Genomic DNA, 23,342 nt, shown 5'->3' with positions numbered 1-23,342 from the left:
AAGGAAACTGACTCTTTTAGTATTCCTTTCTACGTTAGAATTTCAAAAAGACTTCCATTTTCACAGGACACTTTTGTGTCACCCGCTTCCATGTACCCTTGAAAGACCAGTAGCTAGTTTAGGTTTAGATATTTATAAACATTTCTATATTTTCTGCTCTTCAACCTAAATTTTAGAGTTCAACAAACATTAGAAATTGTCACTGTCATTTTTGGTGTGGCCAACATACTATTTTTAGCTAATTAGAGGTTCTAGATATTATTACCTTAGGAATAATATGTTGTAGAGAAGCACAGCTGTATTAGAACCATATGAAAAATACTGTTTATCATATGGATTTTACTGCTTTGTGTGCAGAGTGTGGGAATATGGCCACACTATATAGCTGTATGCACGCCACAGATTGATGAGTTTGACCAACTTCTATGCTAATTACTATTCATTCTCTCTAAACAGACTCCTTTTTGCAAGTTTCAACAAGCATTCTGCATGAAAATACAAACTGCACTGCTTTGTAAGTAAGATTATGGCTATACTGTTCAGTGTGGTGTTAATTTATTTTAAATCCTGCTTTGTCTTCATTTGGTAAACATTTGAAAGAATAACAGCAATAGTGCTATGTATTACTGTATGTACTCTCTAAAACTGGACGTTTTATTAGAAAGCACTCAGTTGTTATGGTCAAATTTAATAATTCTAGTAAAAGTTTATGGAGGAGAAGAGAAATGAGTCCCATCCTTCTTCATCTGCAAGAAAAAAAATGAAATTCAATCCCTCTGCATCCTTAGGCATATGTTAGTCATTCCTGCTTTCAGGTCTTCTGATGTTACTTCACGATTTATGAGTATAAAGAAATGAGATAGTATTTGGTATAGAACCTACAGCACAAATGAAGCAGGTATCATGCCAAGTGTGTCCAAGAGCTTCAATAAATTTATCTCCAGCTTCAACAGGAAAATCACAGCCATGGCATTTTGTGCTGAACAAAGCAATGTAATCTAAAATAAAACAAAAAGCAAATTTAGAACAAACTCTTAATGTAATCGCATTAAATCCAAGAGAAATAGAAAGTTTCCAGAGGATAAATTTTTGGATTGTTTTTGCTCAGAGTTTCCTACTACATTCACTGAAACACTCACACTGAAATTTGCTTCTTTTCTTTCATTATTTAAATGCGAACTCAGTGCAAAACTCCACATCAGCACGACAGTTACCATCACAAACATAGAAAATGAACAAAAATTCATGATATCTGAAGTTATGTTTCTCACAATAGTTTTAAATTAGCTTTAATGTATGTGGAAGCTATTCAGAAGAACAAACGTGGTCGTACAAAACACAGTCTAATGGCCAGTGAGCGTTACCTTAAGGGTGGTATAGAAGCATAGTTTAAATTTCCATGACTGGATTTATGTTCTCTCTGCATTAAGAGAGAATATTATGGAAACCCCATACTGGCTGGTTAATACATCTTTACTCTGAATATCAAATGCAATTTGGAAAGACTTGACATTGAAAAATATTAGCAGAAATTCTAAAGCTATATAGAATTCATAAGAGTCATTAGAGGTTATGGCAAACCTTCCAATTTTAAAGGGTAGGTGCCAAGATTTGTAAAATTTGATTTGCGCAACCATAAGGAAGGAATCACCACAGAGAAGCAGGCCAGAAGCTCGTTAAATGGACAAGGCAGGGCTTACAGAGGGAATACCACTTAAACTTTAACCTGCTTCCTGACCATGCCAGGCAACTCATTTGCTTGGCAAGCACCATTTATTAAACCATATTATGCTTTCCATAGTTTGGGAAAACCTGGTCTTTTCCTTTCTTAGCAGGCAACAGGCAGTTCATTTGTTGCAACACTCAGAAAACAAAATCTGTACTACCATGTGTTGCACATCTGAGCAGAGCTATCTTTTCATAGATGTTGGTTGATCAGTTTTTGGGTAAGGTAGCAGTATCAGAGGTCATAATTCAAGCAACTTAGTAGAGAGAATGTGAGCAGTAACCCACACATACTGTATAGAAGTGCTATCAGAACGCTAAAAAAAGGGTTTTTTTCAGCCCATAACGTGTAGATTTCTAGTGAGCAGAATCTACCAGGGAAAAGAAGGGGAAAGGAAAAAATGTGTAGGGAGAGAAATGGCAGGTAAGTATCATAATACATAAGGGAGAGAAATGAGGTAAGATGTTCTGGGACATAGAGGCAAAAGACCAGCACTTTCCCAGTGTATCATATGAAGTGGAGAAAAATACAGAGAGGGAAACACTTGTATATGCAGAGTGGAAACAAAATCCATGCTGGATAGGTAACTAATTTTATTTTGTTCATCAGCTGCTTTATTTTTATGTTGCTTCCATACAACATGAAGCACATGATTACTGAGCAGAACTGTCCAGTTTGCCATACCTTTCTCACAGTAAGGTTCCCCATCCTCCATGTGAAAGAGGCTGTTCCCAAACGGCATCTTACAAGCAGCACAGACAAAGCAACTTGTGTGCCAAGTCTGTTTTAGGGCATGCATCACTTCCTGTAAAACAAACAAACAAACAAAAATCTCCAGCAGAACAGCATGCCCTGCAACTACCTACTGGAGAAAAACAGAAGGCAGAGATGCTCTAAATTTTTCCCTTCTGTATCAGCCAATTGCCCTCCTCAAAAGAAAGAAGTATGACAGAAATTGGGCTCCTTTGGAAAGAAAGAGAAAACAGGACTGCAAACTTTCTAGAACAATGCATTTGCCAAAATGAAACAACATAGTTCAGCCAGCTGTTTGTATCAACATGCCCAGTCGCTGTTGCAGGAGAGATTCTGCACAAAGATTCTGATTATTTTCTCCTTTGTTTTGGCATGACTAGTATGAACTCTTCAATGCAAGAGTATGATTTGTTAAATAAATTTTAAAGAGTAATTTTTCTCTAAGACCAAGAAATGCATGCAGGGGATAAGTCATTTAAGTCTGATGTTTCAAAGCAATTTAGATTATGTTCTAATTTCTTCAAAATTGTCTGTTCCTAGGCCATGTGTTCATCACAAAAATCCAAATTCTGTGCAACTGATGTTCTTTTTAACTGAGTACCCAGATTTTATCAGCCTCTTTCTTCTACCAGTATGGAGCAATCTCTGTTACTGCTTCATTCTTATCTTGTCATACAGAAGTCCTCCAAGTCCAAAAGCTGCTGTACTGAGGTCTGATGCATGGTTACGTGCTAATTTGTCAATCTTGCTTGTGCCCAAGACGATGTTCAACAGTGTATCTCTGTTAAACAGTCCAGATTTCAAAGGGCCAGCTGCGTAACTGGTGTTAATTAATTTAACTTTGTTAACTTCAGTGAAACAGGATTGATTTACACCAGCTGAGAATCTAGATCCTATTTTATGTTGCTTCCAGTTATATACGTAGACTCTGATTCTCTTTTAAAGATTATTTTTAATCTCCATTGACTATGGCAAAAGGGATCGAAGTCCTCTTCCATGCTTTCAATCCAGTGAATAGACAAAATAGTCTAATTTATGTTTGCCATATATCTCATTAGAGAATCACCATTTGAGATTCATTAACTTCTGTTACTGTTTGCAAAACAACTATCACTGATAAATAGGTTTGGATCCATTTATGAACCTCACTGAGCTAAGAAGCAAAAAACAGATTGAGAAATCTTATTAATATAAATAGAGGCAGCTGGCATCTTTGCTATTTTCCTGATGAAAATCCATAATGGGGAACTGATTTGTGCCAGCATTAATTAGGTAAGTTAAGTCAGTACTCTGCTGTAAAATTACTCCTATTGCCCCAGCAGCAAACAAGACATGGTCGGAGCCAGAGCTTCACCATAGATGTCTAATGCTGCCATCCCTAACTGGCAATTGCAGAGAAGAGCACCTAGTCTGTCAATGCCAACGTTTAGACAGATGTCAAGAGGTGGCAGCTAAGCAGCGAAAAACCAGTGTGCTACTCTGTGCTTCCTCATTTAAGAGAATCATGTCATATATTCACTATAACTGTATGCATAAATACACTGCTAAAATTATCTTATGGTATTCCAACCTCATCACCATCTAAGGTATATGTAGAGCAAATTTACTTGTACCTAAGCATGAGTACATTGAGACAAAAGTGGCATCTATTTTTGCCTTTCTGGAATTCAGATCTTTGTATTTAATCTGTATTTTCTTAACTATAAGAAGCCAGCAGAATTCCTCTTGGCAGCTGTGTTGCTAGCTACCAGTGAGGTGCAGCAAGAGCAATGGGCCTCTTCCCAAGGTCACTGACTTCTCCATTGAAATTTAGACTAAGTCCTGTATAAGAAAAAAACCCTCCAGTTCAACACTCTTACTACAAATATAAGGAAAAGATAGATAAAAGTGACATAGCATGTATCGGATAGTAAAGAACTATCCAGAAAGTGTTACTTACTTTACACTCAGTGAGATGGTAATTAGATTAAATGTTCTGTCTATGAGTTGAATAAGGTACAGAAATATCCAAGGTTTCGGTTAAATAAAAATTGTTATAAAATAAGATGTTTCTTATTCTGAAATAATCAACAGGCTGGGATATTATTATTAAAAATGAGAAAATAATGAAATATCTACATTCATTGCTTACAGTCTCAACTATTTCACTATTTCAGTGAACCACGCAGTTGGAGAAAGGGTTAAGGTTGTTCTCTTACCCCCATGATCTTAGTGTGGCATCTGGCACAGGTTGGTGCAAAGAACTGTTCATAACAGCGCTCACAGTACACACTATTCTGCTCTTCCACAAAGCACATATCAGCCAAGGATGTCTTGCAATAAGCACAATTGAATTCTTCTGGGTGCCAAGAGCGACCCATGGCTACCAGGAAAGGACCCCTACAAACAATCATAATTATCTTATTTGTATTGCAAAAAGATTGAATGACCCTGACTATAAATCCACTTTGTTAGACACCACGTACATATATAACAAGCATTCTGCATGAACCACAAAGGTGCATGTTAAAATAAGGTCCAGAAGCCTGAACAGAAATGGTCTTTTTCAAGATCATTACTCAAACACTTTGCCAATTAATTAAAATATTTCATTATTGTTTAGTCATATACATTGGATTTACAGACAACTGTTGGAAAAATCATCAATTGTTTTCATATCTGCATAGCTATAAGTGGTCTTTGTAAACAGCTGTAAAGACAACAGGAAAAGACCAAGGGTTGTAACACAGAAGATAATGCTACTATTTGAAAGCATGAAAAAGCAGGCAAATTTCCAAACCTACACACCCACACCTCACAATAGCTCCTCAGGTCTCCTGCCTTCTTTTCACCTGAGAGAGCACTGCATGCGGCATGTTCTAGAAATGTCAGACTATCAGATGACAACTTGCTGTTTGATTATATGGAACACACATTAAATTCGTTTTGGTGATTTACTCTTGATTGTAATTAGATACAGTGACTATTACTGGAGTCTTTCCATTTCAGAATATATAAAGGGCAACAATCAGCAGTTCCACATCACCAAACTAGCTCCTTTTAGTGGGGGAGACTGTCATTAAACATGGATTACTTAAAGTTGGTTCGCAGTCCACAGGGTAACAATGGGCACCAGTCCAGCAGAATGAATTGGGAGAGGAGAAGGGAGAGGCATGCTATGAATCACTGGTAATAGAGTGTAGGCATTATCTTTCTCCAGACACAAAAGCAACAATTACGTTTGGCTGCTGTTCCAAAATGATGCCTCATTCCTTTTCTCCTCTCCCCCAGCCCCCCAACTCTCCCAATGAAGTTGTACGTACCTCCTTCAAGGGGTAGTTAGGACCAGAAACTTGTTTAAAAAACAAACAGTGATTTGCCACATCATCCATGAAACAAACAATTAGCATGTATAACTTTGCAGTGATAAAAAGCGAACCACACAACAGCAAAATGAGCTCTGGAAATGTTAAATTAATGAAGCAGACAACAGACATCCCTGCTGGGTAATTTAACTGAGTCTTAGGCTCTGGTACTGTATATTAATGTACAATAACCAGTCTCTCTGATATTTTTTTTCTGCTTCATCTCTCTTCAAAACCTCATGACCTTACCGAATTATGCTGTTACAGTGCCCACAGAGAGGAGTTCGGCTGCTGGCTGGAAAACGCTCAGCCCTCTGAACTGTTCCCCGGGCTATTGCAGGAGCCTGGGAAGAAGTTGACACTGGAGATGGGTAAGCAGAAGTTGAGGCAGGAGATGGTACCGGAGCACCCCTTGGTAGGATGTGCTTTGTGACAGTGGTGGTGGTTTTTCCAGGTGCAAATTTCTGGGAAAAGGAGTCATCTGTTACCCATGGAGGGCGACTTGCAGGCTCAGCGTTGGCAGGGGTGTAGGAATGAACTGGTGCTGGTGCTGTTTTAAGTATCCCAAAAGAAACCAAGAATCATTTTAAAATCTTTTCTTCTGATGTCAAAACAGCAACACTTACCAAAGGGTACTCCATGACACAGAAAAAACAAAAGCTTCAGATGACACTTAGTTATGGTCTGTCCCATTATTGCTCATTAATTCTGGACTGAAGCCAAGGGTATCAGCACAATCACTGACCTAACCCACATGCATTACAGAAGTCATTGCCTACTGGCTTTTACAGATTTTATGGAGACCATTTTCAAGGGCATCTCTTCATTTTCTAGTAGGAGTGGATATGACAACTCTGTGATAATTTCAAAGACTGCCATATAATCTGTTTAAGACAGGTTAAAAACAGAAAGGCCAAATCATGTAATAAAGTTTTAGATGGAATTCCCCATAATTTCAATAGGAAGTTATGCTTAAATTTTTGATCTCATTATATTCATTAAAATGCAGCGTTTTCCACAGACGTCACTGTTATCTGTCATTCGTAGGTTTTACTCCTAGGTTTCTGAAGAAGAACAGGCTCACACAAGGAACACAGAGAGAGAGAGCACTGGAAGCAATAGTGAGGGAGCCAGTTCAGCTCACATGACCAGCAAGACAAAGCCAACAGCACTTAGAGGAAGGCCAGACGTGCGGTTATGACTGCTCTCAGTTCAGTTCTTGGCTCTGCCACAGACTTCCTGTATAACTTCGAGCAAAGCGTAATATCTCTGTGCCTCAGTTCCCATGTATAAAATAGAAATATTATACTTCCTTTCTTCCACCCTTTGACTATCACATAAAATCTTCAGTGCAGACTGCCTCTGTGTTTGTAATGCACCAGACTCTAATCTTGGGTGGAGCTTTATCACATAAAAATAAGCAGAAGCTAGAGCCTGCACATACCGACAAGTTTTCCCATTGCCCTGCTCTTTTCAAAACATCAGATCTTGCATTGTGTAGGACTGAAGTCACTGCCCAAGAAACTGCCTCACTTTGCCAAGTACAGGAGCACTAAAAACAGTTTTTCCTTTGCAAGGAAAACAAAGAAGTGAATGATTGTTGGTTTGTGTGAGGAGGAACAGAAGCTTGGAGAGCTGAAGTGTTTTGCCCAAATGAGAAAGCACAGATTTGGGAACAGAAGTCAGTTCTCCTGCAGTCTAGGCAAACACTCTGGGTAGTAGATCCCAGTGCCAATAAAATGATGACCAAATACAACATTTACAGTTTCAAGGGGTTTGCAGGTAGAAAGGTATTTCAACCAAGAAGAGTGTTCTGAATGTAACATAGATCTTTCTGGATAATTAAGTGGTGAGCAGATTATCTTCTACTTAACACTCCTCCCTTAGCCCACACCCTGCCACACGGAATAACATACGCTGATTATTGGCAATTGCAGGTGCTTAAATTGCATATCTATCAATCCACTGTGATCACCCAGTGATCACTGATTGTCTTCTTTTTATTGACTTCAGAGCTGAATCTAATGCATCTTCTTGATAAAACTTTCTTATGCTACAGCATCAACAAACTTTCTGCTTCATAAAACTGTATCCCACCTTAGCTTGAGGCTTCTTTTTTTTTTTTTTTTTAATTTGGGAACGGTAAACAGTGTTTAAAGATTTCAGAACAGAGAGTTTATATGCAATCTCTTTAAACCCTGGGGCTGTTGCTATTTATGTATTACGGTATTAAGCTAGGCAAAATTAGAAGGCAATATTTCATCTCTAATTGGTGAGTTCAAAAGGCTCCCACCTATGAGGCTCTCTAATTAAATAAGGTGACTTCTGGCTCACTCAGCTTTATGAAAGGATTCTCCCTCCCCCAAGAGACAATCGTTGTTCATGCAAAGTACGGCAGTGTATCCCACCGGGGCCCTAACAAAACGGTCAGGTATTCAAACCCAGAGTTCCAGAAGTGAAGAACAAACGCAGTCCAGGTACCATTTTTAGGATGTCTTTTTCTATCATTGTCTTTAGTAAATTCAGCTTACAACCTCTTAATTTTTCACTTTTTCTTCCTTAATCTCACAGTGTTGACGTTTTATTTTTCCAGTTTGTTTATTCCAACCAATGTAGACAGCATATGATTTATCTGGGTTCAGATTAATCTAGACTTCTTTGAAGGAAAAACACTGGGGAAGGGTCTTTGTCTTTCATTCTCTCTACCTTCTATTTCTTCTTACTCTATCTATCTTTTCTACTTGCCATGGTAAAATAAAGCAGCAAAGTAAATTTTTTTTCCAGTTGCTGAAAGAAGATACCAGCAGAATTACTGCAACATGACAAATGTTGGGTGTTCGCAACTGCTCTGAGCTCTCTTTTCAGCCACTATCATCTAATTTTATAGGCTGGATTTATTACAACATATTTTCCTCCTGTGAACAGGCTGGAATTACTGTTGATTTAAAATAGTGCCATTTCAATGTATTAGAAAGCTTTCACTAACTTTGAGATTTTAGCTATTGTTATTAAGAGGGAATTATTATCTTGTTATCTTATAGCTATATCCCTAAGCTTATAGGAACAATTCTCTTGTCTTAGTAGCTACTGCCATACAAATTCATCTTGCATGTTTATGTATTTCAAAGTTTTCCAACATATATGCAGCAGATAAAAGGTGCTGTTTGCTGGTAAAAAGTACTAAGATTCAGTATATCAGAGAATAGATTCTCAAAATATCAGTGTTGTATGAGCTGACCCTTAACTGTTCAAAAATGAATAAATAATTCAGTAACCCAGCCTCTGTCACCTTGCTTCTCTCAGCCCTCAGACTCTCTCCTACTATAAGTAGGAGACAAAGAATGGGACTATTGTTATCTTGTTATCTCTTTTAACAGCCCTAGGAACAAGCCAATTCCTTGCTTCTGGGGAATTTGGAGTTCTCCCTATCAGTTCTTCATTTATGGTCAATGGATATTTTCCCTTCAGAAAAAAAAGCTGTGTTACCAAAGATTCATTTAGTAAAGATTCATATAGTCTCACATGCTTTAGTCTTTAGTCTTACATACTAGCTCACACTGTGAGAACAATTTCCTTCTTATTTTCTCTGTTAGTAGAACACATAATTGTTAGTAATAATTTTCCAGTAACAAATGTAATTCATAATCACAACTGATTTGGCTTGTTCTACACTTAGTGGCCGCATCACTGAAGCCCAAAGTTTTCCTATATACTGTTGAGTATATAATAGATGCCAGACAAAGCAGATAACGCAACAAGTCCTTTATAAGACACGATTCTTATTTAGAAGAATTTAAAATGGTAGATGGTACATAACCTGCTGTTTTAGTCTTGAAGGTTCTTAGGATTCAGTGAAAAGTTCATTGAGATCTGTGGGAATCTTTCTACCAATTTCTAACAGAGCGGATCAGGCCTTTACACTCGAGCACTTGTACATATATGAGTAGTCCTATTTGGACTTACGGATTTAAAAGGAAAGATCTGCTTTCTTACTTTTAGCTATCGTTACTTTGTAGTATAAAGCTAGCGTTTGGGTTGCTTGGAATATATGAAAGCACTATTCTAGTCTGGGAAAGCCTATAAGAAAGGAATACACAAGTATTTTCTGCCATCTAGTGGACCTTGTTCAGAAAAGAAATCTATGCTCCTTTTAAAAATGGGTTATGAAATTTACAGGACAGAGAAGGGGAAAGATTATGGAGTTCACAGCTTTCCCTATAGGGAGAAAACAAAGCAGCAGAAAATTCCCATCAGAGTTAGGTTAGTGTAAATAGTACTCTTTCTTTGCTTTAAAGTGTAGACTTACTGAGTACTCCTATCTGAGCCAGGTACTCAACAATGCAGTTTCATTTTGAGATTGGCTTCAGTTTAACCAAACTTAGCCCCATTATTTTTTGCAATCTGAGACAGATTAACATAGTCTTGTAAACCCTCTTAGTGATTGATTCCGGTTTCTGGATATTGCATATATGAGGCTGTTGGTGGATGTTTTAATCTGGAAGTTGCTGGCTCACATTTTTAAGGGAAGCAAGTCATCTCATTCCCATTAACACTGAGGGCTAGCGTAAAAGCACTCCTCTTCTAAATTCTACATTGCAAATTCTTATAGTAATCTCCACTATTTCAGCCTTTTCACACAGTGGATTTACAAAAGTAGAAGTCTAAGAAATTATTTGCTAAAGTGAGAGTGCATTTATTGCAAAAGCCTGAGGTTGCACTTAGACTGGAAGAAAAAGATAGGTTTTGTGATCTCATATGTCATCATCTGAGAACAGCTGATCCTCTCAGATTGAGGCTGCATTTTACACCGCAAGACAGAATTTATATGAATTGACAAAGTTGGGTGAGGAAGTTTTCTAACTGTCTTGAAGATTTGTTTCAAAGTACTATTGATCTTTCCCATCTGTCACAGTAAACGCTGTTTCCTCCATTACTTCCCAAGTGACCCTTTCCTGTTTGCTCAGGACTCCAACTGCAACCATCTTTAGGGCCAGCTCATGTTCTAAAATCAGTATGAAGTGCTACTACATCAAATATATAAAACTTTAAAAAGGTACCAAAACAAAACCCAAACATCTTCAATAAAATATCTTTCTTTAGCCTCTTTTGTACCTGAGTCACTTTGGGGTTCAATTACGGAGGTATTTTAGAATCCTTTATTGTATATCTCAAACTCCTAAACAATACAGGGAGACTTACTGTTTCTTTCTCTGCCGACTTGAATGCTATTTGAATTTTGTCTTTGTAATATAGCACATTGCATATTACTCTTAATTTGCTCCTGTCCTCTAGAATACATTATATCCTTGCAGTGCCTGCAAAATAAGAATTTTCCACACACAGGCAGACAATACATACAAGTTGAAGCAAGTTCTTTGTATACCTAGTGACACAGAACATAGTTTCCATACTGTGTATTTTAAGCCTTTATTGGGAGGCAATGGGGCTCAAAACCAGCAATATAAGGAATTGCAAAGATGATGCCCATCACAGGAGAAAACAAAAGCATTGCCTCTTATTCTGAGTCTAATTCAACAGCCAGTTTTTTCTTTTTTCTTCTTTCTAACAGATACAGCTACTAATTGGATATAGCTACTAATTTATTTCTGTGGCAGGTTTGTATATTGAGAACTGGAGTTTATATTTCCCCCAAATCAACATGGGGCTTAGTATCAGTCAGTGTATTTAGGAGATATTTTGACTTGCCACAGTTTGCTCTGTTCTGCATTATGGAAATAAATCCCTTGTCTTCATCTTTCCTTTTTTTGCAAGACAAAAATAACAACATTTGCCTTCAGTGAGAACATGGTATTTGCTGACACACTTAACCAAAAGCAAATGAGGAGAAGCTGAAACCTTTATTGGCTTTGAGACTCTTAAATAGCTCACGATAGTTCTGAACTGGCTTTTTCTGCCTTTATATCTCAAATACAAAGATCAATGAACTGATCTGTCTGTCTGCTTTATGTCTAAGTTTGCACTGGTTTCATTTCAGTAGATCCAGAGATAGAGCATTACAGAAGACAGAGTTTAAGATTGTTTGAATTCTTGGCCTTTTCATATTTACTTGACTGTCAAGATATAAATGAACTTTTTAATTCTTTTGCGAAGATCAGAACAAGCTTAATTTGAAACAGAACTGCATTTAGACTTACATTGCTGCCTCATTTAATTTGTTCGTTTTGAAGGTTTGCATTTTGGTCATCAATGGTTTTAGAAGTTCACTCCATTTGTAACACATTAATACAAAGGGAATTTAAATAACATCAAGGAGCATATTTTCCACATGAATGAATAATCATAGAATGGTTTGGGTTGGAAGGGACCTTAAAGATCATCTGGTTCCAACCCCCCTGCCATAGGCAGGGACACCTTCCACTAGACCAGATTGCTCAAAGTCCCATCCAACCTGGCCTTGAACACTTCCAGGGATGGGGTATCCATAACTTCTCTGGGCAACCTGTTCCAGTGCCTCACCACCCTCATAGTAAAGAACTTCTTGCTTGTATCTAATCTCAATCTACCCTCTTTCAGTTAAAGCCATTACCCTTTGTCCTATCATTATGTGCCCTTGTAAAAAGTCCCTCTCCAGCTTTCTTGTAGGGCCCCTTCTGGTATTAGAAGGCTGCTATAAGGTCTCCTTGGAGCCTTCTCTTCTCCAGGCTGAACAACCCCAACTCTCTCAGCCTGTCCTCATAGGAGAGGTGCTCCAGCCCTCTCATCATCTTCATGGCCCTCCTCTGGACTTGCTCCAACAGGTCCATGTCCTTCTTATCTTGAGGGCCCCAGAGCTGAACACAGTACTCCAGGTGGGGCCTCACGAGAGTGGAGCAGAACGGGAGGACACCTCAACCAGCTGGCCATGCTTCTTTTGACGCAGCCCAGGATACAGTTGGCTTTCTGGGCTGTGAGCGCACATTGCCGCGTCATGTTGAGCTTCTTATCAATCAACATCCCCAAGTCCTTCTCCTCAGGGCTGCTTTCAATCCATTCTCCGCCCAGCCTGTGTTTGTGCTTGGGATTGCCCCGACCCATGTGCAGGACCTTGAGCTTGGCCTTGTTGAACTTCATGAGGTTTGCACGGGCCCAACTCTTCAGCCTGTCAAGGTCCCTCTAGATGGCATCCCTTCCCTCCAGTGTGTGGACTGCACCACACAGCTTGGTGTCGTTGGCAAACTTGCTGAGGGTGCACTCAATCCCACTGTCCATGTCACTGCCAAAGATGTTAAACAGCGCCAGTCCCAATGCCAACCCCTGAGGAACACTGCTCATCACTGATCTCCACTTGGACATCGAGCTGTTGATCGCAATTCTTTGAGTGCAACCATCCAGCCAATTCCTTATCCATTGAGTGGTCCATCTGTCAAGTCCATGTCTCTCCAATTTAGAGACAAAGGGGGGATGTCATGTGGGACAGTGTCAGATGCTTTGCACAAGTCCAGGTAGATGACATCTGTTGCTCTTCCCTTACCCACCAATGCTGTAACCCCATCATAGAAGGCCACCAGATTGGTCAGGCACGATTTGCCCTTAGTGAAGCCATGTTGGCTGTCACCAGTCACCTCTGTATCTTCCATGTGCCTTAGCATAGTTTTCAGGAGGATCTGCTCTGTGATCTTGCTGGGCACAGAGGTGAGACTGATTGGCCTGTCGTTCCCCCAGTCTTCTGTTTTTCCTTTTTAAAAATGGGTCTTATGTTTCCCCTTTTCCAGTCAGTGGGAACTTCACTGGACTGCCACGACTTCTCAAATATGATGGACAGTGGCTTAGCAACTTCATCCGCCAGTTCTTTCAGGACCTGCGGATACATCTCATCAAGTCCCATGGACTTGTGCACCTTCAGGTTCCTTAGATGGTCTCGAACCTGATCTTCTCCTACAGTGGGTGATTCTTCATTCTCCCTCCCAGTCCCTGCCTTTGCCTCCTGCAATTTGGGCAGTGTGGCTTAAGCACTTGCTGGTGAAGACTGAGACAAAAAAGTCGTTGAGTACCTCAGCCTTCTCCATATCCCGGGTAACCAGGTCTCCCATTTCCTTCTGGAGAGGGCCCACATTTTCCCTAGTCTTCCTTTTATCACCAATGTACCTATAGAAGCTTTTCTTGTTGCCCTTGACATCCCTGGCCAGATTTAATTCTATCAGGGCTTTAACTTTCCTAACCCGATCTCCGGCTGCTCGGACAATTTCTCTGTATTCCTCCCAGGCTACCTGTCCTTGCTTCCACCCTCTGTAGGCTTCCATTTTGTGTTTGAGTTTGTGCAGGAGCTCCTTGTTCATAATAATCAAATATATTCCTTCAGTAATTGGAGCTGTGGGAAGTGGAAGCATAGCATTACGAAGTACTTTAATAGGTCATTTGTTATTTCAGATATAAGCCTGAGTTTGAGAAGTTCAATATATGTCCTTATCTATTTTGCAAATATATCCTACTCAAGCTACCTTCACTTATTTTATCTGAGTTGTGCATTCTTAAGCTATTTTATCAATTCTGAAGGGTCATTGGCTCCTAATTGGGCGCACTGGGTTATTTTCTAAATGTGTTTCTTTTCAAAAGTCAGGCTACACATTTTTTATTACAGGTTTTTCATAGAATCGTAGAATCGTTAAGGTTGGAAAAGACCCTTAAGATCATCGAGTCCAACCGTTAACCTAGCACTGCCAAGTCCACCACTAAACCATGTCCTCGAGCACCATGTCTACCCTTCTTTTAAATACCTCCAGGGATGGAGACTCAACCACTTCCCTGGGCAGCCTGTTCCAGTGCCTGACTACCCTTTCGGTGAAGAAGTTTTTCCTCATATCCGATCTAAACTTCCCCTGGCACAAATTGAGGCCATTTCCTCTCGTCCTATCGCTTGTTACTTGGGAGAAGAGACCGACCCTCACCTCGCTACAACCTCCTTTCAGGTAGTTGTAGAGAGCAGTAAGGTCTTCCCTCAGCCTCCTCTTCTGCAGACTAAACAACCCCAGCTCCCTCAGCCGCTCCTCATAAGACTTGTTCCCTAGACCCTTCACCAGCCTTGTTGCCCTTTGGACACACTTTCCCTTGCTTTTATTCTTCTTCCTCCTTTTGTTCCACATTTTCACCCTAAAGCAGAATACAAATACAACATAATCCTCGATCTTCAGATAATCTGAAGCAAAACTACCAACTAGCAGCATTTAGTTCCATCTATCTAGATCTTTCCGGGTATGTGTGTGTCCTATTGCAAAATGTGCATTCTTTGCGTTTTCTTTTTCTAAAAGAAATGCATGTGCATTTCTTTTCTGAATCCTTTCAGTACTTTGAAGTCACCTTACCTGGCTGGTAGACAGAGGGCTTTATGCTGGCAGTAGTAACAACTCTCGGTTTTGAAGTAGCAGAAGCAGCAGGACTTTCACCGTAGCTTCCAGAAACTGGCATTGGTGTATATGACTGGCTTGTGTTTCTAAAAGCAAAATGAAGGTATGAGCAACTTTATAAACAGCAAAAGTTACTGATTATGAAATAATAGATCTGTCAGCTTCCAAAGTACTCCGAGAGGAACTGTCCTTGAGAGCTACAGAGAGAATACTGTGAGATTCATTAGTCTTTATCATTGCTAAGAAAGGCTTCAACAATTCTTCAGAAAGAAAAATTCGCCAGATAAGGATTTTAAATACTGCCAAGTTGCTCTTGTCACAGAACATAGCTTACTGAAGAAATATGACAAATTTACTAAAGGGACTCTCAGTTTACCAAGGGATCAGACTTCGGGAACATGCATACAACGTTTGGGTTTTCTGTCCCTCTACAAACAAACAGGCCTGTTCTTGTCTCAGGTAAATCAATGAGGGCTATCTCATTGCCTTAAAAAGATACTGGCTCAGCACAGTTACTACTACTGCTACAAATACTAACTGCTGTTTACAAGCATTGTACTCTTTTAAAAAAAGACTGTAGTGACCTTTAAAAACCATTTCTGAAACTAACGCTTTTCCCTATTTAGGCTGAAATCACAATTCACATTAATTTTTCTGATGTTCAGATTCAGCTAACCCAAAAGCATGTCATATGCAATATTATGATGCAATTTCTGCATTCCTAGGTTAAAAACATTTGCTCAGGATTCCAAACATCAAAAAGAAATCGTTTTTCTCTATTTTATGCCTCGGATGGCGATTCTCAGTTTGATTATAGTAACACATTGAAATATATGGCTCTTCTCTTTGCCTGTTACTTCAGATGATTCTATTTGTAGTGACTTTGCTTCTTAGACCACTAAAAGAGCATTACAAACAAAGCAAGCAAGAGAGAATAAAGAAGTACAAGGACGAGAAGCAACAGATACCGAGATGCGTGCAGTAATAAAAACCATTCACTATTGAACATCAGTCTTACTCACCCTGATAACATAGTTTTACTTTCTTTTTCCCTTCAGTTTCACTATCTGTATGAACCAGATCCCTATACATTTGTGCTGACAGCTCCGGAGTTATTTCCGTAGTGGCTTTGTCTATAGGAAAACATTTGTCAGCATAAGAAAAGAAGTGTCCAGCTTTGCCAGACCATTGGTCCATCTTGACTTGTACTTTCTTTAATAGTGGAAATAGATGCCATCTGGGGAGAACGTATTATAGTTTTTACGTATGGCAAACCCAGCAAATTCCTTCCAGTACAGGTAAAAAACATTCTGACAAATGTAAACTTTTGATTTTTAATTTTGAACAAAATAAACCTATCCTCACAACATAGCTTTTTGCTACTCTGACGGAGCTTATACTGTAGATCTAGTTTGCATAGCATTGCTGCCTCAGGCTAATTTATTTTGTCTATTTTATTAGACCTAGAAACATAGCTATTACTACAGTGACTATAGCTAATTATTTCTATACCTAGTCGAGGGCTTAGGGCTGGATTTGGGTGAATGAATGAACAGGACTCTCCAAGATAAACTATTTTAGTGGGTTTGTATTCACTGTAAATTCTGTTGTGAACTGTGCTGTGATTTTGTAACCGCCAAAGCTGTTCTAAGCACAGTAAGACTTTTTACTTTCCATTCTTACCATCTATTTCCTGTTGATACCTCCTCACCTGTAGTGCATAAGAATGCACTGTACTGGGGGTCACTGGACAGAGGATCATTGCTCCTACTGTAGCACAGACAGGAAGATGTACGCTTCAGGTACACTGGCTTCACATAAAGCTTTCAAAATGCCTTTAGTTAAATACACACTATCAAAAGACGCTTCCTTGGTTTAAAATCTACTATTCAAGGTAAACTAGACAGAAAACCAGCAAAACATACTTACCTTTACAGGATCAGCAATCAATATTTACAATGTGGATTAAAAGATTTTAAATTATGTGTCATACAGCCTTAATCTGAAAATGGCATACACTCAGCAAAGTCTACTCCCAGATGTGCAGGTCCATTGGTAGAAAGACTCATTTGAAGCTCTCTTAATGCACAAAAATACATAAAGAAGTTCTGAGCCAGATTAGTGATACCTAGGCTGTCATGAAGAAAAATGGTTATTCAAAATTCAAGTGTTTCCCAAAGTTAATAGCATGATAAAACCATGGCGCTAGATTTCCTTGTATGTTCAGGGAAATGAGGTTGAAAAAGCCAAAAACAACACACAAAAAAATTATATTCATAGTACCAAAATCATGGCAAAATTAAAAGAAGTCAACTACTGAACTCTTTTACAAGTGTATGATGCATATTATATACAGTAAGGAAGATAAATAGGCTTGTCAAAGAGAAATAAAGTGTTACACTACATCATTAAGGGGTTTAGTGAAGTTAAAAGATTTATCAGAATTTCTGCTGAAGAAAAGGAAATAGCGTGTGATTAAAAGAAAGAAAAAAAAGAAAAAACAAAGAAAGAAAGAAAGAATAAAAAGATGTCCTATGGATCAAAGATGCTTTAATGGAACAGGAAGCAATGGCATCTCGAAAAGCAGTGAAAGCACCCTTACTGAATTTATCTGTAGCAGCCAATGGCGTGTGACAGGCAGCAAATTAAATACTGGCTCTGAAAACTATTAGTTGTCAGAAAAAGAAAGAGTCAATATTTCTAAGCAGATCATTTTTATGTTAATACTTCACTGGATGCCTACTAGCAGCAATAAACTGGTTTGTTAAGTGCTTTTAAGATAGAGTAGCTGCACAAAACATTTTTATACCTCTTCTTTGACTGGTAGCTGATGGAGGTGGAAGAATGCCGGTTGAAACTAAAATGAGACAAAAGTTATATTTGAAAAAAAATATACCGAGAAAATTAGGATATCTTGTCCTACAGTGAATTTCCTTATGAATAAGAGATGCTCTTAAGTGCTAAAGTAAACAACATGTACATATTTGTAATCATATAAGATCAGTATTACATTACATTTTGCTTATCTTATTTAAGCTAGGAATCATAGTGAAATCTGAATAACGGTAACATAAGTAAATAAGCTGAGTATATTGCTCCATAAGCCACCCTCATCCAGTTTTGCTCATTCTTTAGTTGTGGAATTCTAATTCAACCACTGAACTGTTTGCTTTGACAGTCACGGTTTATTTGTATTAGCACAGAAAAATAAGTATGAGTTTCTTTTTGTCAGTGTCATAAGCTTAAGTTGCGTCAAATCTTAAAAGCAAACCTTGAATGAACCAAGTCCAAAGATCAGCTAAGTTTCTTAGCTTATGAGGCAACTAGGACAGCCCCACAGAAAGGACAGGCTGGAAGTAGTTGAAGCAACATCATCAAGCCATCACGTTCAACCTTTCCCTTGGAGTACCATTCTCCTGTTCATTTACTAAACAGTCTTAGGTAAACAGGTAGATTTTTTTTTTTTCTTGGGGAAGCAGCATCATTTCAGAACATAAATGATTTATTTATGTAAATACAGAAAGTACTTAAAAGCCTGCACAATGTACGATCTGAGAAACAAGAGGATTCAGAATGAACACAGCTCCTGTCTAAATGCAGAGCAGTGCAGAGCTACATGGCAACAATCACATCCCACAGGGGCACAGCCCACATTTGCCAGGATTACCAGAAGCCTATCATATGCCAGTTATTTTCCCAGCTTCTGGAAAAGAGTTTTGCTTCCCTTCACCATAGACACAGTGCTTGAATTAAAATCCTAGGATCACAGAATCTACACCTTCCTTTTAGAACCATAATTTTTTTGTATGCCCTGAGTGCTGTCTCACGGGTTGCCCTGCTTTTACCCTCCAAATGGAAAAACCTATTGCATAAAGAGCTTCGTAGCTTATTTAAAACACTCCTTATATGCTTTCTTCTTCGTAAGTAAGATTGTTAAGAGAAAAAGTAAGATTAACATTGCAGATTTAAAAGTAAGTTTAACATCGCAGATTTAAAAGGAAGAGTAACACCATCAGTTAAGGATTAATGACTTATTTCAAACATTCCTCTTTAGGAACATGATAAAGATTTTACTCATGTTAGATGCTACGTATATGGCCTTTTCTCACAAAAGCAAAATCACTATAGAACTGATCTACCAAAGTTTAAATCAGATTTAAATAGTTAAGGACATTGATCAAGAAATCCTCCTGCATTTTCTTGGTGGACCTTTTTAAGGTATCTTGAAGGAAAAAAAACCCAACAAACACTGGAACAATGGTGGTAAAATCTCAGCCTCATTCTACCTGAGCATGTTTTACAGGATGGGGATACTGTTGTAACTAAAGTCATCCATATTTTATTTTGAACTAAAATTATATGAAATGCCGCAATGCTCCAATGGTATATGTCAAGGTGAAACTGGATTTTTAAGTCCATATTTTGGCATGCTAATGCACTGCTTGACTTCCAAATGAAAACTATCAGATGCTGAAAAATTTGAATTATAAATGAATTTAGAAGCCAGTTTTAGTCCCTTATGTTTGAATACACTAGCTATAATACATGACAGTTTTTAAAACAAACATGAAAGTAGTGCACAAAAATAAAGAACCTATTTCAGCTGCAACACAACCCTCAAAAAAACCAAACCAAAACAAAACAAAAACCCCAAACCCAAAAAACCCAAACTGAGTTTGCTTCTTATATCTGATTATCAGGGAACCAATTTTTTACAGGTCCTACAAATTTCTGATTTTCCTTTATGTCCCAAGGCTCACTGAATTACTGAACTCCCAAGAGGGATATTAGCTAAGACAATAACATTTGCCTGCTGATAACAGCTTGAAGCTTATGTCAGCATGATACCTGTGTCATTCATTAGCAACTAAGATTTTAGGGCAGTGGCATATAAAGCTGATACTCTCTAGATCTTGTATCTTTGACTTAAATAATTGCCAGGTACAAGCAATAGTTTTTAGTAGTCTGATTAAAGCCTTGCTTTCTGAAATGGACAGTTGTTTTTCATAGATTCACAGAATCTTTCAGGTTGGAAGAGACCTCAGGAGGTCTTTCATCTAACCTGTTGCTCGGAGTGAGGCCGGCTCCAAGGTCAAACCGGGTTGCTCAGTGTTTTATCCCATGGTGTCTTGAAAACCTTCAAGAATGGAGACGCACAGCCTCCCCAGACAACCTGCTTCCTTTCAAAGCAGCAGAAAAGGGTAAAATGGTCCATGCCAATCTAATGCAGGAGATGAAAGACATTTGAATTGGAAGTAAATTTTAATATCTCAAGGTGATCTTTTTATCCTCATTACTCATTAAAATTGTGATTCACACTGATTAGTCCATATTGATACATAACCACAAATGAATTCATAGTTTCAAGGCCTCACACTGCTTCCCTTCTCCCCATGAAAGGAACGTGAAATTAAAGTGAAATGGATAAAGGCTCAGTCAAGAAATATTATATTAGCTCTAAGATAGCCATGCAAGTAGCGTCAGCAAATAATGGCTATTTTTATACTAATTTATTAGCTGTTTATATGTAAATTATATGTAAGAAGAGTAGATTTATCCCAGAAGTTAACAAAAGATATCTGCATCTAATTCTTATACCAAAAGCTAGCACGGAAAATGAAAGGTATGCCAGCAGTTGTCAATCTGTCCCAAGTCACTGTTATACTCTATTCCTGACCAACATAGCTACCATACTGCAATGTGAAGAGTGCCTGTTCTGGGATTTAGAAAGTCTATCTATAGTTCTGTGATTAATACAAAGGAACTATAGCTTCTTAAATGAATAGCCTTCAGTTAAAAAAAGTAGGCATGCATTAACCATTTTGTGAAAACATGCCTTCTGCCTGCTTGGGCAGCCTTATTTTAAGGTTTTTCTGTGATGATAAACTATCTGTCTCTGAAAGGTTTCTAGAGATCTACCACTTTTATGACTGATTTGAAAGCTCACGATGCTATGATTCACATATTCATAAGCGTTTCTGAAGTTTTTAGATGACTCTGAGTACAGTCTTATAACTCAATAGTCCAGTTTTAGAATGGCCCCCCTGACTAGCAGCATTCTCAGTGTTCAAATCTATGTCTGTCTTTGCCTGATCAGGCAGCTTCATAGAATAATAAAAACAAAATCCAAAGGAAATTTTATTTCTGAAATAAAGCCATTTCTTAAAACAGGAAAATTTGTAGTTTTGACATTTTTAAAATGTGACGTGTTCTTTAGCCCTCCTCTTGTATCCTCCTATTCAAGATACTGAGAAATTGTCAAGGAATAGAATTTTTTCACTCAAGTGTAAAAATGCCTTTCTAATCTTGGGTGGGCAGTAAAATAAACCTGATTCAGATTTTAACAATGGAGTCCTAAAAGTGATATGTGCAATGCATCTGTGATTTTATCTTTCTGCATTCCTCCAAAATTGTTCATCAAATGAAAAAGTCTTTCATTATCTGATTGTTTTTCTTGAAGGGGGAAAACTAGAGCCTTTTGTGACATCAATGCTAATCTCAATGAAATATGCATATATTGCAGAAATAAAAAGTATTGCATGCAGTACTACTACATGCAGGCTTCAGCCTATGCAATTCTCACTGAAGCTAGCAGAATACCAAGGAAATCTCTTATGCAGGTATGTAAAAATATACCTCTCACAGCAAGATTTAGATGGGTCCTAAGGTATAGGCTGATGAAAAAGGAGTAGATGTCCTCTGTCTGGTCAGAGTAGTCACCAAGGCTTCGATTTAATTTCTTGTTCTGACTGATGGATACGTTTTGGTCCTCAACTAAGAGAAACACTAAAACTGAGTCTTTTCTGTAACTCAGAAGAAATAAATAGGTTCTGCATGGCAGCGTGATAAACAAGCTCAAATATGCACAGTTATTGTTGCTTAGGAAGTGAGGTACTTTCCCTGGTTATAAGAGGTTTTTAACTGCTGCCTACAACAACTATATAGGACCCTCTTCTCATAGAGATATGTGATCATTCCAACTGACTAGAAGAGATTTGTTAGTAAAACAAACAGTGGATGAAGTAGTACCGGTGACATTTAAGAGCCTAATCATACCACAGGATTGAACAAAAAAGCAGTGTAAGAATTACTTCTGAAATGCACTGAGTACTTATAATGTGAAAATTAAGTCCTTTTAAGCTATTTTATGATGGATACCCGCAAATAATGAATTCGCTAAATAACTCACCACTTTGGAATTTTGAAAGTTCATACATAAAACTAGATGTCAATGGCAATAAACGCCCTTGCATCTGTTCTTACCTTCTATTCTTGGTAACATTCTGGTGACATTCACCAACTTTATAGTTTAATTGAAACTAAAGTTACGATTAGCATACTTTCACTCAAATAAATCGAATTAGATCAGCAGTTAATTTTACTTCTTATGTTTTATCAGCTCCATATGGGAATTACATCCCTTGTGTAATTCCCATGGCTGTAAACTGCCATGTTTACATCCTAAAACTCCGAACTCTTCCGATCTTCTGTTCTGTAGCTATTTCATTTTTGCATTGGTTTCAGTGATGTGAAACCAACCAAAATGCTTTCAAGTATGTACCTGTGCATAGCACTTAACTGCTGTTTTCTATGATACTCTCAAGAAAGATCATTATACTTCTTGATGTGTAGCCTTCAAACTTGTGCTCTGTGTTCATTTCAAACATCACTTTTGGGTGATTCCTAACTACCTTTTTATATCAAGATAAGGGAGACATGGATAATTATAACCTCAAATGTATTGCTGATTCAGTTTTTCATTATTTCTGATGACTGTGTTCAAATAATGAATCTTAAAATCTACTGCTTTCTCCTCTGTTAGTCTTGACAAAATGTTAATGAAAGCAATAAAAAGGCTTAGCAGTGAGGCAGTACAGCAGCGTTCTCTCTTTCTAGTGATAGATGCTACCTTTCCCTATCTGTGGTCTTTCATTAGTCATGATTAAAAGCATAATAAAAGAAGGTCGGTGATTCTTGTGATCCTGTGTTTTCACCAAGAAAAAAAAAAAAAAGAAAAAAAAGAAGCCTGTCATTCTCACCCAGTGTCACTAGACAAATATTTTCATTTTAAGATGGCAAAAACAGGACAAACCAACCCACTGAAATACCTTTGTTCCAAAAGGATCTTTTGGTCACATATCCTAAATCTAAAACTTAGGTGTTTCCTAGCTTGGTTTT

The 23,342-nt window shown here is 38.2% G+C and overlaps 1 protein-coding gene and 1 long non-coding RNA gene across 12 annotated transcripts in view; one reads left to right on the top strand and one right to left on the bottom strand.

Annotated features, from left to right (window-relative positions):
* LDB3 (LIM domain binding 3) overlaps positions 1-23,342 on the bottom strand; it is a 132,653-nt gene that overhangs the window by 5,900 nt on the left and 103,411 nt on the right. For 8 of the 11 annotated variants that reach the window (XM_087767602.1, XM_087767601.1, XM_087767600.1 and 5 more), the window contains 6 exons: positions 17,974-18,021; positions 15,123-15,250; positions 6,073-6,373; positions 4,678-4,858; positions 2,411-2,531; positions 883-998 (listed from right to left, as the gene is read on the bottom strand). In XM_087767602.1, the coding sequence (XP_087623728.1) occupies positions 883-998; positions 2,411-2,531; positions 4,678-4,858; positions 6,073-6,373; positions 15,123-15,250; positions 17,974-18,021 (895 nt within the window). The remainder of the gene's footprint in view (positions 1-882; positions 999-2,410; positions 2,532-4,677; positions 4,859-6,072; positions 6,374-15,122; positions 15,251-17,973; positions 18,022-23,342) is intronic. The other 3 variants (XM_087767603.1, XM_087767610.1, XM_087767611.1) reach the window with 1 other exon arrangement.
* Positions 1-23,342, top strand: part of LOC148054779 (uncharacterized) — a 61,994-nt gene that overhangs the window by 15,575 nt on the left and 23,077 nt on the right. The window contains exon 3 of the long non-coding RNA XR_015706908.1: positions 457-514. This is a non-coding gene — a long non-coding RNA (uncharacterized LOC148054779). The remainder of the gene's footprint in view (positions 1-456; positions 515-23,342) is intronic.

Source organism: Nipponia nippon, unplaced genomic scaffold (genome assembly GCF_047370975.1).
Source record: "Nipponia nippon isolate SJK-2023a ecotype South Korea unplaced genomic scaffold, ASM4737097v1 scaffold_3, whole genome shotgun sequence".
NCBI lineage: Eukaryota > Metazoa > Chordata > Aves > Pelecaniformes > Threskiornithidae > Nipponia > Nipponia nippon.
Note: the sequence above shows the minus strand (reverse complement) of the source record. Positions and strands in the feature narration are given on the sequence as shown.